The 14,565-nt window shown below is 34.8% G+C and overlaps 1 protein-coding gene across 1 annotated transcript in view; it reads left to right on the top strand.

The window, feature by feature from the left end:
* The window catches only part of LOC138698464 (lipase 3-like), a 41,124-nt gene extending 34,035 nt beyond the window's left edge, over window positions 1-7,089 (top strand). The window contains exon 8 of the mRNA XM_069824406.1: window positions 6,412-7,089. Within this exon, the coding sequence (XP_069680507.1) occupies window positions 6,412-6,561 (150 nt within the window). The 3' untranslated portion in view covers window positions 6,562-7,089. The remainder of the gene's footprint in view (window positions 1-6,411) is intronic.
* Window positions 7,090-14,565: the final 7,476 nt, after the last annotated feature.

Below are 14,565 nucleotides of genomic sequence, written 5' to 3'. Positions count from 1 at the left end.
ACATAACAATACCTTAACTGAGAACAAAAGAATGTGACTTACTGGAATTCAATAAAAATATTAATCCCGATGTTCATTTCTTTCTAATATCGACTGTTTACAAGAATAAAAATCGATTCTTAGCTGCGTTGCCATATATAAAACCCACGAACCTCGGTTTCTTCTCAAGCCGCGTCTCGACTTCGTTTTAGAAGTCGCATAAGGATCCAGACCTCGATCACGGTTTAAAAGCCGAGGTTTAAAACCACTATTTCGTCCGTGTTTTAGAGGTCTAGACCCCGGCCATGGCTTTAAACTCCGTTTGGATTTATAAAACGAGATCTTTTTCATTTTTCTGAGCCATGGCTCGAAACCATGGTCTGGAGCAGCGACCACGGCTGGGGCAGGTTTAAAACCACGGCTTCATGTGTACAAGATGGAGATAGTAGATCAGCTGGATGATTATCAAAGGGAAATTTGTGTCTACGAGTACTAAATCTCCGGATTAAAGTGATGAGAGAGAAGAATAATCCTTTGTAACTATAATTTCTGGCGAATATTTCGATTTTCGAAGGAATCAACGCAAAATTTAGTAAGAATGCTAAATAATAATCTGCAACGAAATGCAAGAGGCGGCAGGTTGACAAGTTTTTTACACACCTTCTTGTTGCTTTGAGGGAACTAAGATATAATATTTTATATTAATTGTACCTTTATGCCTTTAGGACAATATATCTTAATTCTTAGTCTTTACAGTAGTTTTGGACATTTCATTTAATACTCGAAAATGTTGTGGGTCTACAACAATATGAAGCAAACGTGATTTTGTCTTCTTATTTTAAGTTTTATGCTACTGAGGCTTTCCACGATATGTGAAAACAGACCCATACTAATTTTAGTTTCAATTGAAATTTTAATCCAGTTAATATTTAGGTTATTAATTCCTTAGAAACGGGTTTTCAGGTTGTTAATGTTGGTAGTAGTTATGAACAAACGATAAACTACAACATAAAAGCTAGACTTGTGCTAATTATATGGGTAATATCATTCTGGTACCTACAAATCCGTTCCCTATTAAATACTAAGTAAAGCTAGTATTTCAAACGCACGTATATTTCCCTAAACATAACAATACCTTAGCTGAGAACAAAAGAACATGACTTACTGCAATTCAATAAAAATATTAATCCCGATGTTCATTTATTTCTAATATCGACTGTGTACAGGAATAAAAATCGATTCTAAGCTGCGTTGCCATATATAAATCCCACGAACCTCGGTTTCTGCTCAAGCCGCGTCTCGACTTCGTTTTAGAAATCGCATAAGGATTCAGAACTCGATCACGGTTTAAAAGCCGAGGTTTGGAACCACGATTTCTAAAACGAGGTCTAGACCCCGGCCATGGCTTTAAACTCCGTTTGGATTTATAAAACGAGATCTTTTTCGTTTTTCTGAGCCATGGTTCGAAACCATGGTCTGAAGCAGAGAACACGAATGGGGTAGGTTTGAAACCATGGCTTCATGTAGGCCTATACAAGATGGAGATAGTAGATCAGCTGGATGATTATGAAATGAAAATTTGTCTCTACGTTATTAAATCACCAGATTAGAGTAATGAGTGACAGAGATAATCCTTTGTAACTATATAACAACAATAATTTCAGACGGATATTTCGATTTTCGAAGGAATCAACTCAAAATTGAGCAAGAACGCTAAATAATAATCTGCAACGAATTGCAAGCGGCGGCGGATTAACAATTTTTTTTACACCTTCTTGTTGATTTCAGGGACGTAAGATATAATATTTTATATTAATTGTAAATTTATGCCCATAAGAGTATATAACTTAATTCTTAGTTTTTACAGTAATTTTGGACATTTTATTTAATACTCGAAATTGATGTGGGCCTATAAAAATATAAAGCAAACGTGATTTTCTCTTGTTATTTTTAAGTTTTATGCTACTGGGGCTTTCCACGTAGTACTAGTCTAGTATATGTGAAAATAGAACCATACTACATTTTAGTTTCAATTGAAATTTTAATCCAGTTAATATTTAGGCTATTAATTTCTTAGAACCGGGTTTTCAGGTAGTTAATGTTGGTAGTAGTTATGAACAAATGATAAACTACAATATATACGCTCAATTTATGCTAATTATTTGGACAATATCATTCTGGTACCCAAAAATCCGTTCCCGATTAAATACTAAGTAATACTAGTATTTTAAACGCACATATATTCTGTAAATCTATACTAATAATAAATCTGTAGCCGAAATTTTTCTGGTAATTTTCGATTTTCCAAAAATAATTGGTCCTAACATATATAATTAACCACCCTGAGACCGAAAATCGCATTTTTGAAATTTTTGTTTGTATGTCTGTCTGTATGTTTGTTACCTTTTCACGCGATAATGGTTGAACCGATTTATATGAAAATTGGAATATAAATTAAGTTCGTTGTAACTTAGATTTTAGGCTATATGGCATTCAAAATACTTTATTTAAAAGGGGGGTTATAAGGGGGTCTGAATTAAATAAATCGAAATGTCTCGCTTATTATTGATTTTTGTGAAAAATGTTACATAACAAAAGTTTCTTTAAAAATGATTTCCGATAAGTTTTACTCTTTACAAAATTGTGATAGGACTGATATTTAATGGGATAAATGAGTTTTAAAATTAAAATAACGCCATCTAAGACGGTACAATGAATTAAGAACAAATGACTCGTCTATAAGGGGCCTTGGACAACAACAATCGAAACAGGGGCCTTGGACATCAACAATCGAAAGCTATTAAACATAGCCTACAGAGAATGTTTCTGTGTTTTTATGAAGTAATATCAGAAGCTAAATTAACCGATTTGTATAATTAATTATTATTTCACCATTGGGAAGTGTAGTTTCTCTAGATGGACATAATGCTATAATGTTATTACAGTAACGTCTGAGTAAATCGAGGACAGGTAAGATTAAAATAGCTTCTTATGCAAAGAAAATTTGATAGGCTATTTTGTACATTCGTTTTCTGTATTTCTTAAAATAATATTTATGTACACTCATTTTAATCTCAGAGAATTAACTAACAACGAGAGTGTATTGATTTAGTATGCAGTAATAGTACGTTAGCTTAGCAATCCATTATTTTATAATTACAATTTTAACTATGCTTAATTTAATCGTGTTAAAATGCATAAAATATATATGCAATAAATGCAGTGCAAAAAAAATTGGGTAATGAGCGAAGCAGATTATCTTGCGCTGTTGTAAAAGTTGTTCCCTGGATCAAACGTCCTATTTTAATTATGTAATTACTTTATATTTATTTCTAACAGGTGCTGCGGAGCGCACGGGTACGGCTAGTTTGTAAATATAACAGTACATTAGCTGAGAACAAAAGAATGTGACTTTGTGCAATTCAATATAAATATTAATCCCGATGTTCATTCCTTTCCGATATCGACTCTTTACAAGAATAAAAATCGATTCTAAGCTGCGTTGCCATATATAAAACCCACGAACCTCGGTTTCTTCTCAAGCCGAGTCTCGACTTCGTTTTAGAAATCGCATAAGGATTCAGACCTCGATCGCGTTTCAAAAGCCGAGGCCTGGAACCACGATTTCGTCCGTGTTTTAGAAATCGACCCAAAGCCTCGGTCGTCCTCGGCTTAAATTAAGCTATAACTTTCGTTCATAGTTTCAAGGTTATCAGATTCACATTCGACTGACGACAATGAAAGAACAATATCCTTTGAAAGAGGCGCTTTGTGCAGGGATGATGTCATAAATGAAACAGTACCAGGGAGCTTCGCGAAAAATTTATTATTATTATTATTATTATTATTATTATTATTATTATTATTATTATTATTATTATTATTATTTTCATTCAGTGTTCTCCCCAAGGGCAGGTCTTTCACTGTAAACCCTGAATTCTCCAATGTTCCCTATTTTCTGCCTTTCTCTTTGTTTCCTCATACGATCCATATTGTCGTCTATCATCTGATATATTCTTCTGCCCCGAATTCTTCTTCCGTTTACTAATAGAACCAAAGCTGTTATTAGTTTTATTAGTTATATTTTAGAAGGTCCTGAGGACCATAAATTCAGTTCTGCTACATTTTGTGATTTAAGTAAGGCTTTCGACTGTGTTTCCAATTCACTGCGGGCTAAAGCAGGGAGATGCACTATCACCTTTACTTTTTAACTTCGCTCTAGAATATGCCATTAGGAAAGTTCAGGATAACAGGCAGGGTTTGGAATTGAACGGGTTACATCAGCTTCTTGTCTATGCAGATGACATGAATATGTTAGGAGAAAATACACAAACGATTAGGGAAAACACGGAAATTTTACTTGAAGCAAGTAAAGCGATCGGTTTGGAAGCAAATCCCGAAAAGACAAAGTAAATGATTATGTCTCGTGACCAGAATATTGTACGAAATGGAAATATAAAAATTGGAGATTTATCCTTCGAAGAGGTGGAAAAATTCAAATATCTTGGAGCAACAGTAACAAATATAAATGACACTCGGGAGGAAATTAAACGCAGAATAAATATGGGAAATGCGTGTTATTATTCGGTTGAGAAGCTCTTATCATCCAGTCTGCTGTCCAAAAATCTGAAAGTTAGAATTTATAAAACAGTTATATTACCGGTTCTTCTGTATGGTTGTGAAACTTGGACTCTCACTCTGAGAGAGGAACATAGGTTAAGGGTGTTTGAGAATAAGGTTCTTAGGAAAATATTTGGGGCTAAGCGGGATGAAGCTACAGGAGAATGGAGAAAGTTACACAACACAGAACTGCACGCATTGTATTCTTCACCTAACATAATTAGGAACTTAAAATCCAGACGTTTGAGATGGGCAGGGCATGTAGCACTTATGGGCGAATCCAGAAATGCATATAGAGTGTTAGTTGGGAGACCGGAGGGAAAAAGACCTTTAGGGAGGCCGAGACGTAGATGGGAGGATAATATTAAAATGGATTTGAGGGAGGTGGGGTGTGATGATAGAGACTGGATTAATCTTGCACAGGATAGGGACCAATGGCGGGCTTATGTGAGGGCGGCAATGAACCTTCGGGTTCCTTAAAAGCCATTTGTAAGTAAGTTTCGACTGTGAATGATGTTATATTAGAAAAATTGCAATATTATGGTATTAGAGGTAATGAATTAAAATTATTTGTCTTATTTTAGTAACCGTCAGCAGTGTGTCTTCATGATGGCAATAAATCTAAGTTCATGAATGTAAAATATGGTGTGCCTCAAGGATCAGTGTTGGGTCCTTTCTTATTTTTAATAAGGGTAATGATTTGATGTGCAATGTCTCTGCTTATTCTGTGGTATTCGCTGATGACGCCACATTTTTGACAAGTCATAGTGATATTAATGAATTGAAAACTCTTAGTAATTCCGTTTTTAATAAAGCCAAGAAATGGTTTAGTTCTAATAAATTTCTTTTAAATGAAAGTAAAACTGCATCTTTGTTGTTTAGTAATACAGTCATGGAAAATAATATTTTAAACTTCTTGGTATTACTGTGGACAGCACACTTACTTGGGCAGACCATGTTGAGTCTGTCTGCAAAAAATTGTCAAGAGTAATATTTCTTCTGCGAAATTTGAAAATATATGTTCCGAAAATTTACATTGGAGTTGTCTATTTTTCTTATTTTCATAGTATACTTTCTTATGGACTACTTTTATGGGGTAATAGTTCTCATACTAATAAGGTACTTATGTTACAAAAAAAGCTATTATAATTATAACTAATTCATCAATGAAGGCACATTGTAGACCGTTATTTGTAAATGAAAAAATTATGACTGTAACATCACTGTATATTTATCAAGCCCTAAATTTCGTCAAAGAAAATTCACATATGTTGACACATAGGAATGATGTTCATATACAACACCAGAAACCGTGACCTTTTTGATATACCTAAGTGTAGGCAGACTAAAACAATGGATAATTATTTTACTATGTCGTTAAAAATAGCAAATAAATTTCCGAGATATCTTTTTAATCTGGAAAGGAAGTCTTTTAACAGACTTGTCTCTGGTTGGTTAATCAACAAACCATTTTATGAAATTAATGAGTTTTTTAATGTCAACGTTGTTGAGAGTTTAATTAATTTTATTGTTTTGTTGTTTACTTTTTATTACTGACTTTGTCAATTGCACAATGTTATGTGCCCTGACTGTACAACACTGAATATACTGAATATTCCTTCCAGTGCATTCTTCAGTAAGCAGTTCCTTCTCAGCCAATGACCCAACTAATTCCTTTTTCTCTTTCTGATCAGTTACAGCATCATTCTTTCTTCACCCACTCTTTCCAACACAGCTTCATTTCTTATTCTGTCTGTCCACTTCACACGTTCAATTCTCACAATTTTTTCTATGCTGTTTACTTATTTGCAGGATGTAGACAGGTTGTCGAAAGAACTGGGTAACTTGGCGGGCATGGTCAAGGTTCCAGATGAAGATTTCAACCACATGGACTATCTGTGGGCCGTTGACGCCCCTACACTGGTCTATAACACGGTCATGGAAGAGTTGAAGAGCTACTAAGACTAAGCGAATAACACAACTTAGGACCAAACTACGAGCTCATCACAGTGAAGAATTAATGAAACTCTCGATATCTTTCACTGCGGAACTATGAAAACATTCACAGACTTAAAAGAAATAGAATTTATCTGAATCTTGTAATGCTACTTTATCAGAACAGATAAATGTACCAATATTATCTAAAAGAACTTATATAACCTTCCATTTTTTAAGATACTCGCTGAGTTTTCAACTTACCATACTCAAATACCTGATTTATTAAAGAACTTCACATAACATTACTGTTTGAAAGCATAGAGAAACAATTTTAATGTTATCATAACAGACAAATGTGACAATAAAAGCTTTAAAGAACTTATATTTATTATCTCTCATGATTCAAGACAATCGATGTGTTTTCAAATTGCCTTACTCAAATAGTTAATGTTCAAAGAACTATACTTAACGTTGCTATTTGAAAGCATATAGAAATTGTTTTAATGTTATCGGAACAGACAAATGCCACAATAAAATCTTAAGAAATCTGGATTATTTTCCGTCATTCAAACCTTCGCTGCGCTCCCAAATTTCCTTCCTGAAATACTATAATAGATTAAGGAACTGTATATAACGTTGTTGTTTCAAACAAACAAAAACAATTTAATGATGTCAGAGCGTCCTAACATAATCTTAAGGAACATAAAATATCTTCCACCATTTAAATCCTCGCTGTGATCCCAAATTTCCTTACTGAAACAGGTACTACCATAGACTAACCTATGTCTAAAGAACTGTATATAACGTTGTTGTTTAAAAAAATAATAATGTTGTCAGAACGTTTCAACAAAATCTTAAGAAACATGAATTATCTTCCATCATTTAAATCCTCGCTGTGATCCCAAATTTCCTTACTGAAACAGGTATTATCATATTCTAACCTATGTCTAAAGAACTGTATATAACATTGTTGTTTAAAAAAAATGAATGTTGTCAGAACGTTCCAACAAAATATTAAGGAACATAACTTATCTTCCACCATTCTAATCCTCGCTGTGATCCCAAATTTCCTTACTGAAATAGGTACTACCATAGACTAACCTATGTCTAAAGAACTGTATATAACGTTGCTGTTTGAAAACAAACAAAAACAATTTAATGTTGTCAACTAAATCTTAAGGAACATAACTTATCTTCCACTATTCTAATCCTCGCTGTGATCCCAAATTTCCTTACTGAAACAGATACTATCATAGACTAACCTATGTCTAAAGAACTGTATATAACGTTGCTGTTTGAAAACAAACAAAAACAATTTAATGTTGTCAACTAAATCTTAAGGAACATAACTTATCTTCCACTATTCTAATCCTCGCTGTGATCCCAAATTTCCTTACTGAAACAGGTACTATCATAGACTAACCTATGTCTAAAGAACTGTATATAACGTTGCTGTTTGAAAACAAACAAAAACAATTTAATGTTGTCGGAACGTCCCAACTAAATCTTAAGGAACATAACTTATCTTCCACTATTCTAATCCTCGCTGTGATCCAAAATTTCCTTACTGAAATAGGTACTACCATAGACTAACCTATGTCTAAAGAACTGTATATAACGTTGCTGTTTGAAAACAAACAAAAACAATTTAATGTTGTCAGAACGTCCCAACTAAATCTTAAGGAACATAACTTATCTTCCACCATTCTAATCCTCGCTGTGATCCCAAATTTCCTTACTGAAACAGATACTATCATAGACTAACCTATGTCTAAAGAAATGTATATAACGTTGCTGTTTGAAAACAAACAAAAACAATTTAATGTTGTCAGAATGTCCCAACAAAATCTTCCACCATTGTGATCCTCGCTGTGATCCCAAATTTCTTTACTGAAACAGGTACTATTATAGACTAACCTATGTCTAAAGAACTGTATATAACGTTGCTGTTTGAAAACAAACAAAAACAATTTAATGTTGTCAGAACGTCCCAACAAAATCTTAAGGAACATAAATTATCTTCCACCATTTAAATCCTCGCTGTGAACCCAAATTTCTTTACTGAAACAGGTACTATCATAGACTAACCTATGTCTAAAGAACTGTACATAACGTTGCTGTTTGAAAACAAACAAAAACAGTTTAATGTTGTCAGAACGTCCCAACAAAATTTTAAGGAACATAACTTATCTTCCAACATTTATAATCCTCGCTGTGATCCTAATAATAGAGAATAATATCTACTAGGAATAAGGGTCTTATAATAGATAAGAGCCAGGACACGAGAGAAATGAAGATGAACGGTTCTCTGATCTTAGTACTGATCAGTAATATCTTCTGGGGATCTGCCAAGCCGTTAATTCTGACATTGTCTGATAGAGCGTGGAAGGAAGAAACCAGGGCCAGTCATTCAATCTCAATGACTTACAACTGCTTGTAGGATTCTCCGCATAGGAATCCTGCACAGAATTTAGTGCCATGCTTCGAAATGAAGTCTGACTAGGCCTATGAAGTGCAAATCAACATTTGACACGGAGTCTACTACTAAGGGTGGGTGGAGGGATGGGGCTGGAAGTACAGCCACCTCCTCGTAGTGAGTCCTGGATTATTTCTGAGTGTAAATTTAAAGAAATAAGCGAAGAGCTGCACTACAAACAAATTTGAAAGCAGACTTAGAGCATTAGGCTCACGAAACTTTAGAGCTGATGCAGAGACACAGGATATTGTCGAATATTACTATTTTTTTTTCTATGCTCTTTCTGCCACAAGTCGAAACTTTTCCGCACTATAGTCCCGTCGCTCTAATTTCCGGCAACCAATCGCGTTGCAGGTCGGCTACATTTAAATGTGGGCATCTTGTGATTCGCTTATGAAGACGTTATTCATTTCTTAAGGCTCGATAAATACTTAATATATTCGCCCGCCATTTTGGCTCTTTCGTTGGCGTTCGCAGAAAGCATACGAAGACATTATTTGCCGCTCAATTATTTGCTGAATTACAGTGCGTTTGATTTATTATCATAGGAGCTATGACATGATAATATTTAACGGCGTGGCAAATAGATTCCTCGTATGGTAGCTCGGCAACGAAAAAACAAAAATGGCGAACGATACTACCTACCTAGACTTTATAGAGCCTTCACTTCCTAAGGCGTAAGCAAAGAGGAGGAGTCACGCCGGGAATAACAGCGTCGCGACTATAGCTACCTTCATTTAAAAAAATTCGATACACCCATAGGCGGAGAGGGAACAGTTTCCTTGGGGGGAGGGGGGGGCAAAGCAAAACCAGAAAATCCAGATATAACAAGGTTACAGGGGACATTATTTACCTTCACCCCGTTAAGGCTAGTTCACAATAAACCGGGAATGGAAACGACAACGAGAAAGAGAATGGAAATATTGTTAAAATAAATGTATTCACAATTAGCTATTGTGAATGCTCACATTTAAATACATTTATTTTAACAATATTTCCGTTCTCGTTCTCGTTGTCGTTTCCATTCCCGGTTTATTGTGAACCAGCCCTTATAGTTTGACCGTGGTACAGTATATCGGAATATGATCATTTAATAAAGGTATTTTCGGGGGCATGTTACATCCATATCCGCGATGTTTCGGACAGAGTTGTATAGGGCTTGAACTGTAGGTCTACTACAAATTATAATAGGGCATAACTTAAAACAATCTCCCTATTTTCTCTCTCATACAGAAACACATGTATACATCAATAATTTTACTGGGATCACTTTTCTTTTTTCTGCATTGTTCTGCAGTATGTCGTTCATATTTCTCCAAGTGGCGGTCTGAACATCGTAGACTTTTAACATATGATCACAGGTTGTTACAAAAAAAAATATATTACAGTGTTTCCATTCCTCACATAAGATATAGAAATTCTTAAACATTGAAAATTTTAAAATAAATATTATAGTCCAGACATATGACCTGAAGACATTAATTGGTCAATTTAAGCACAGAAACTTAATAATAAACAAAAGCAAGAAAAATCTTATGAATTCAATATTTTCTAACGTTAATAGCAAAAAAAAAAAAGAGTTGAGACAAGTTTGGGGAAGGGAAGTGCCCCCCATGCCTCCCCGTAACTCCGTCTATGGATGCATCCTAATGAACACTAAAAATTTAAATTTTTAAGTTGCATATTTAAAAAATTCTCCCCATTTATAGATGTGAATTGAACATCCTGAATACTTAGTTCTTTTCCAACCTGATACGAGATGTCGTAAAAAGAGAGTCATGCATGAAATTTAAATTTTGTAAGAGGAGATAGATTTTGAAAATATTCATATTTTAATTTCAGTAAGTAAAAAAAAAAAAACTATTCATATGATCATAATGAAACTTAAATACAAGAATAATTACATAAAGGAGATAAAATCTACAAAATATGAAGTCTCTATCTTAAAAGTGTAGACAACAGAAATTTCACCAATTATTCCCCTTAATCTTCAAAGAACTATGATCACAGACAGATGGAAAGTATACATCTTGAAACAACTTGAAGAGGTGAGTTTTCATAAGCTCCTCCGATTCTGAGGGCAACGAATAAACATTTGTGGCTTAAACATTTTATTCTTCACGATGGCAATGAAGATATGAGATCATATAATGTCAAGCGATTATTTTGAAAAATCACATGTCGAAGGCTAGACCTTCTCCGGATGTAGAAATTAATAGGGAGATTTGTTATTTCAAATAGAACGTATGAGGGAAAAATCAATGTGAAAATCCATTATCACTTGGTGAACCTTCCTTGTTAGTTTTTATTTTTCCAATTATTCTTTGATTTTACCTTTGTAAAAGGTATATAACATATTACACTAAAGCTATACCACGTCAACTTTTCGTTTTTCTGAGCAGAGAGCGTAGTATATGTACTGTACATATACGTATGTCTTGTTTTAACGTTCATTTTTCGTAAGTTTACTTTTTCAGACAAAACGAATCTTTACTCAGCTTCTAGTTAATCTAAAATGCTGAAATTTTCAGGAATTTTTTTATTTGGATATTTGATTACCGGATTTTTTTTACAGCCAAACATACCGCGGACTTTTAATCACAGACTTTTCATCACATGGGAGTTTTTCATTGCAGACTTTTCGTCACATAAGTGTTTTTCATTGCAGACTTTTCGTCACATAAGTGTTTTGTCATTGCAGATTTTTTGTCAAAAAGTGTTTTGTCATTGCGGACTTTTCGTCACATAAGTGTTTTGTCATTGCAGACTTTTCATCACATAAGTGTTTTGTCATTGCAGACTTTTCGTCAAAAAGTGTTTTGTCATTGTAGACTTTTCGTCACATAAGTGTTTTGTCATTGTAGACTTTTCGTCACATAAGTGTTTTGTCATTGCAGACTTTTCGTCAAAAAGTGTTTTGTCATTGCGGACTTTTCGTCACATAAGTGTTTAGTCATTGCAGACTTTTCGTCAAAAAGTGTTTTGTCATTGTAGACTTTTCGTCACATAAGTGTTTTGTCATTGCAGACTTTTCGTCACATAAGTGTTTTGTCATTGCAGACTTTTCGTCAAAAAGTGTTTTGTCATTGCGGACTTTTCGTCACATAAGTGTTTAGTCATTGTAGACTTTTCGTCACATAAGTGTTTTGTCATTGCAGACTTTTCGTCACATAAGTGTTTTGTCATTGCAGACTTTTCGTCACATAAGTGTTTTGTTATTGTAGACTTTTCGTCACATAAGTGTTTTGTCATTGCAGACTTTTCGTCACATAAGTGTTTTGTCATTGCAGACTTTTCGTCACATAAGTGTTTTGTCATTGTAGACTTTTCGTCAAAAAGTGTTTTGTCATTGCGGACTTTTCGTCACATAAGTGTTTAGTCATTGCAGACTTTTCGTCAAAAAGTGTTTTGTCATTGTAGACTTTTCGTCAAAAAGTGTTTTGTCATTGCGGACTTTTCGTCACATAACTGTTTAGTCATTGTAGACTTTTCGTCACGCAAGTGTTTAGTCATTGCAGACTTTTCGTCACATAAGTCTTTTGTCATTGCAGATTTTATGTCACAAGGACAAAAATTCCACGCAGTACATTTCGTCATCCGTCGCAAAAATAATGTAAGACGATGGTTTGAGTATAGAAGAGTATGTGGTTATCCTGTACATTTAAGTGAAGCAGCCATTGTTCCCCATTCGTGGCTTCTTTGTAATTCTGAAAGAGATCTGGAACTTTTCCTATGTAATTTGGTTCAGGGGGCAAGTTAAGTCTTCTAATTCGTATTGCAGTTCTCTTTAATGTTTCCTTCTTAGGACGCTTTATTGCAGTCCCGCTGGATGTAGTTGCAAGCGCATTGTGCGCGATGCTAGATGTAGGTTCTTTATGTTCTCTTTTAATTCTGCAGCTTTGCAGCGGTTCCAAAACAGATTATCTATTTTCAACATCAGATATACGTAGTAACCATCGCCGCACATCGCTCTCTGTTCATACATAACAATTTAACACCATTCCTCGTGTATTTGTGTTTCAGGAACATCTATCCTTTATAGATAAGCTTTTACCACCTTTAGAGGTAGGAATAAACTTTAAATTTATATTCATTCTATTTTGCTACTGCAAATTTTATAATGAACTACCAAATTGTTTCCATAGAAGCGGTTCAGATTGTTGACATGTACGAATTATTTCCATAGAAGCAGATTAGTTTGTTATTCGATGAAGCGTGGTAATGTGCACATTTAAAAAAGTGTGACATGTTTAAATTTGGCAAAAATTTATCCTGTAAAGTGTGACAAAAAGTCCGTGGTACGATTTGGCTGTGGCAAGAAGTCCGGATACGGGAAATTTTACAGGTACTGAAACAATGTTTCAAAAATTTTTTAAACTTCGGAGATGTTAGAGTGAGTAATGCACTGAAAATGGTTGAAAAAATATGCAAATGGGGAAAAGCTATTTCTCATAAAAATAAGTTAATTTAAATCTACTGTTTCAGCATAAAAAAATCAACTGGCTACAACAATTCTTTACCAAAAGTTTATGTAGGACATAATTTAACATTGCCAAAATAGGCAATTAAGAAAAAAGGGTGTCAGATATTGTAATAAAATATCCTTAGCTTCTTGTCTTAGTAATGTGAATTATAGAATTTCAACATTCACTAAAATATTGGTGAAGGAGTAGGGCCCTAACAAATGTGAATAGGTTCACAATATCTATAGGCAGCTCTGACTTTTATTCGACCAGTTATTGCCGGTGCGCCATCAATGCATGCTCAAATATAATTTTTCTAACAGTTTATTTTCTTCTACTGTAGCTGTCAATGAATTATAGGTTCAGTTTAGAGCTGGGGACGGAGCGAGTAGATCGGTTGAGTTACTCGGTTCTATCGGGTTATGTGCTTGGCAGCGGAGCACCGAAGTTACTCGGTTAACCGTAGCCGTTACCAGTCAGTTCAAACGTTCAGAGTTCGCATGTTTTACTTAATTCTAGCAGACAACAACGTAGGTACTGAAAGAGTGATGGAACGGAGAAAAATTCATATGATGACGCAGAATATCTGCATGGAAATATCATATGTACTTCGGTACATCAAAATATATACTCGTATATGATATGCGTAATAAATCACTTTGTGATTTAAGACGGCGCCTATACCGTCGGATCCCGGCCAACCAGTCACTCATTCGAGTGCACCTCAACACATGTATGGACTTCGGTCCTGCGTTCATAGACATCTATGACGTAGTGCAGAGGGCGGCCACTAGAGGGAACCCAAGAGATGGAGCTTAATCTGAGACGATTCTGACCGGCGTCGGGGTTGTATCCGGCGTGGCTTAGTGGATAAAGCATCAGCACGTAGAGCGCCGGAGAGAACTTTTCTCCGTTCCATCACTCTTTCATCATATGATGACTCAGAATATCTGCATGGAAATATCATATGTACTTCCGTACATCAAAATATATAACCGTAGGTACTGTTGTATTTAAATATTTTCTGCTGCAGGACAAATTATTTCCTTATCCCCAAGGCGGGATGAAAGCCTCTAGTATTGAAGAGGA

Source organism: Periplaneta americana, chromosome 4 (genome assembly GCF_040183065.1).
Source record: "Periplaneta americana isolate PAMFEO1 chromosome 4, P.americana_PAMFEO1_priV1, whole genome shotgun sequence".
NCBI classification, from domain to species: Eukaryota; Metazoa; Arthropoda; class Insecta; order Blattodea; family Blattidae; genus Periplaneta; species Periplaneta americana.
The sequence above is the reverse complement of the archived record's forward strand: the minus strand, read 5'-3'. Positions and strand labels throughout refer to the sequence as shown.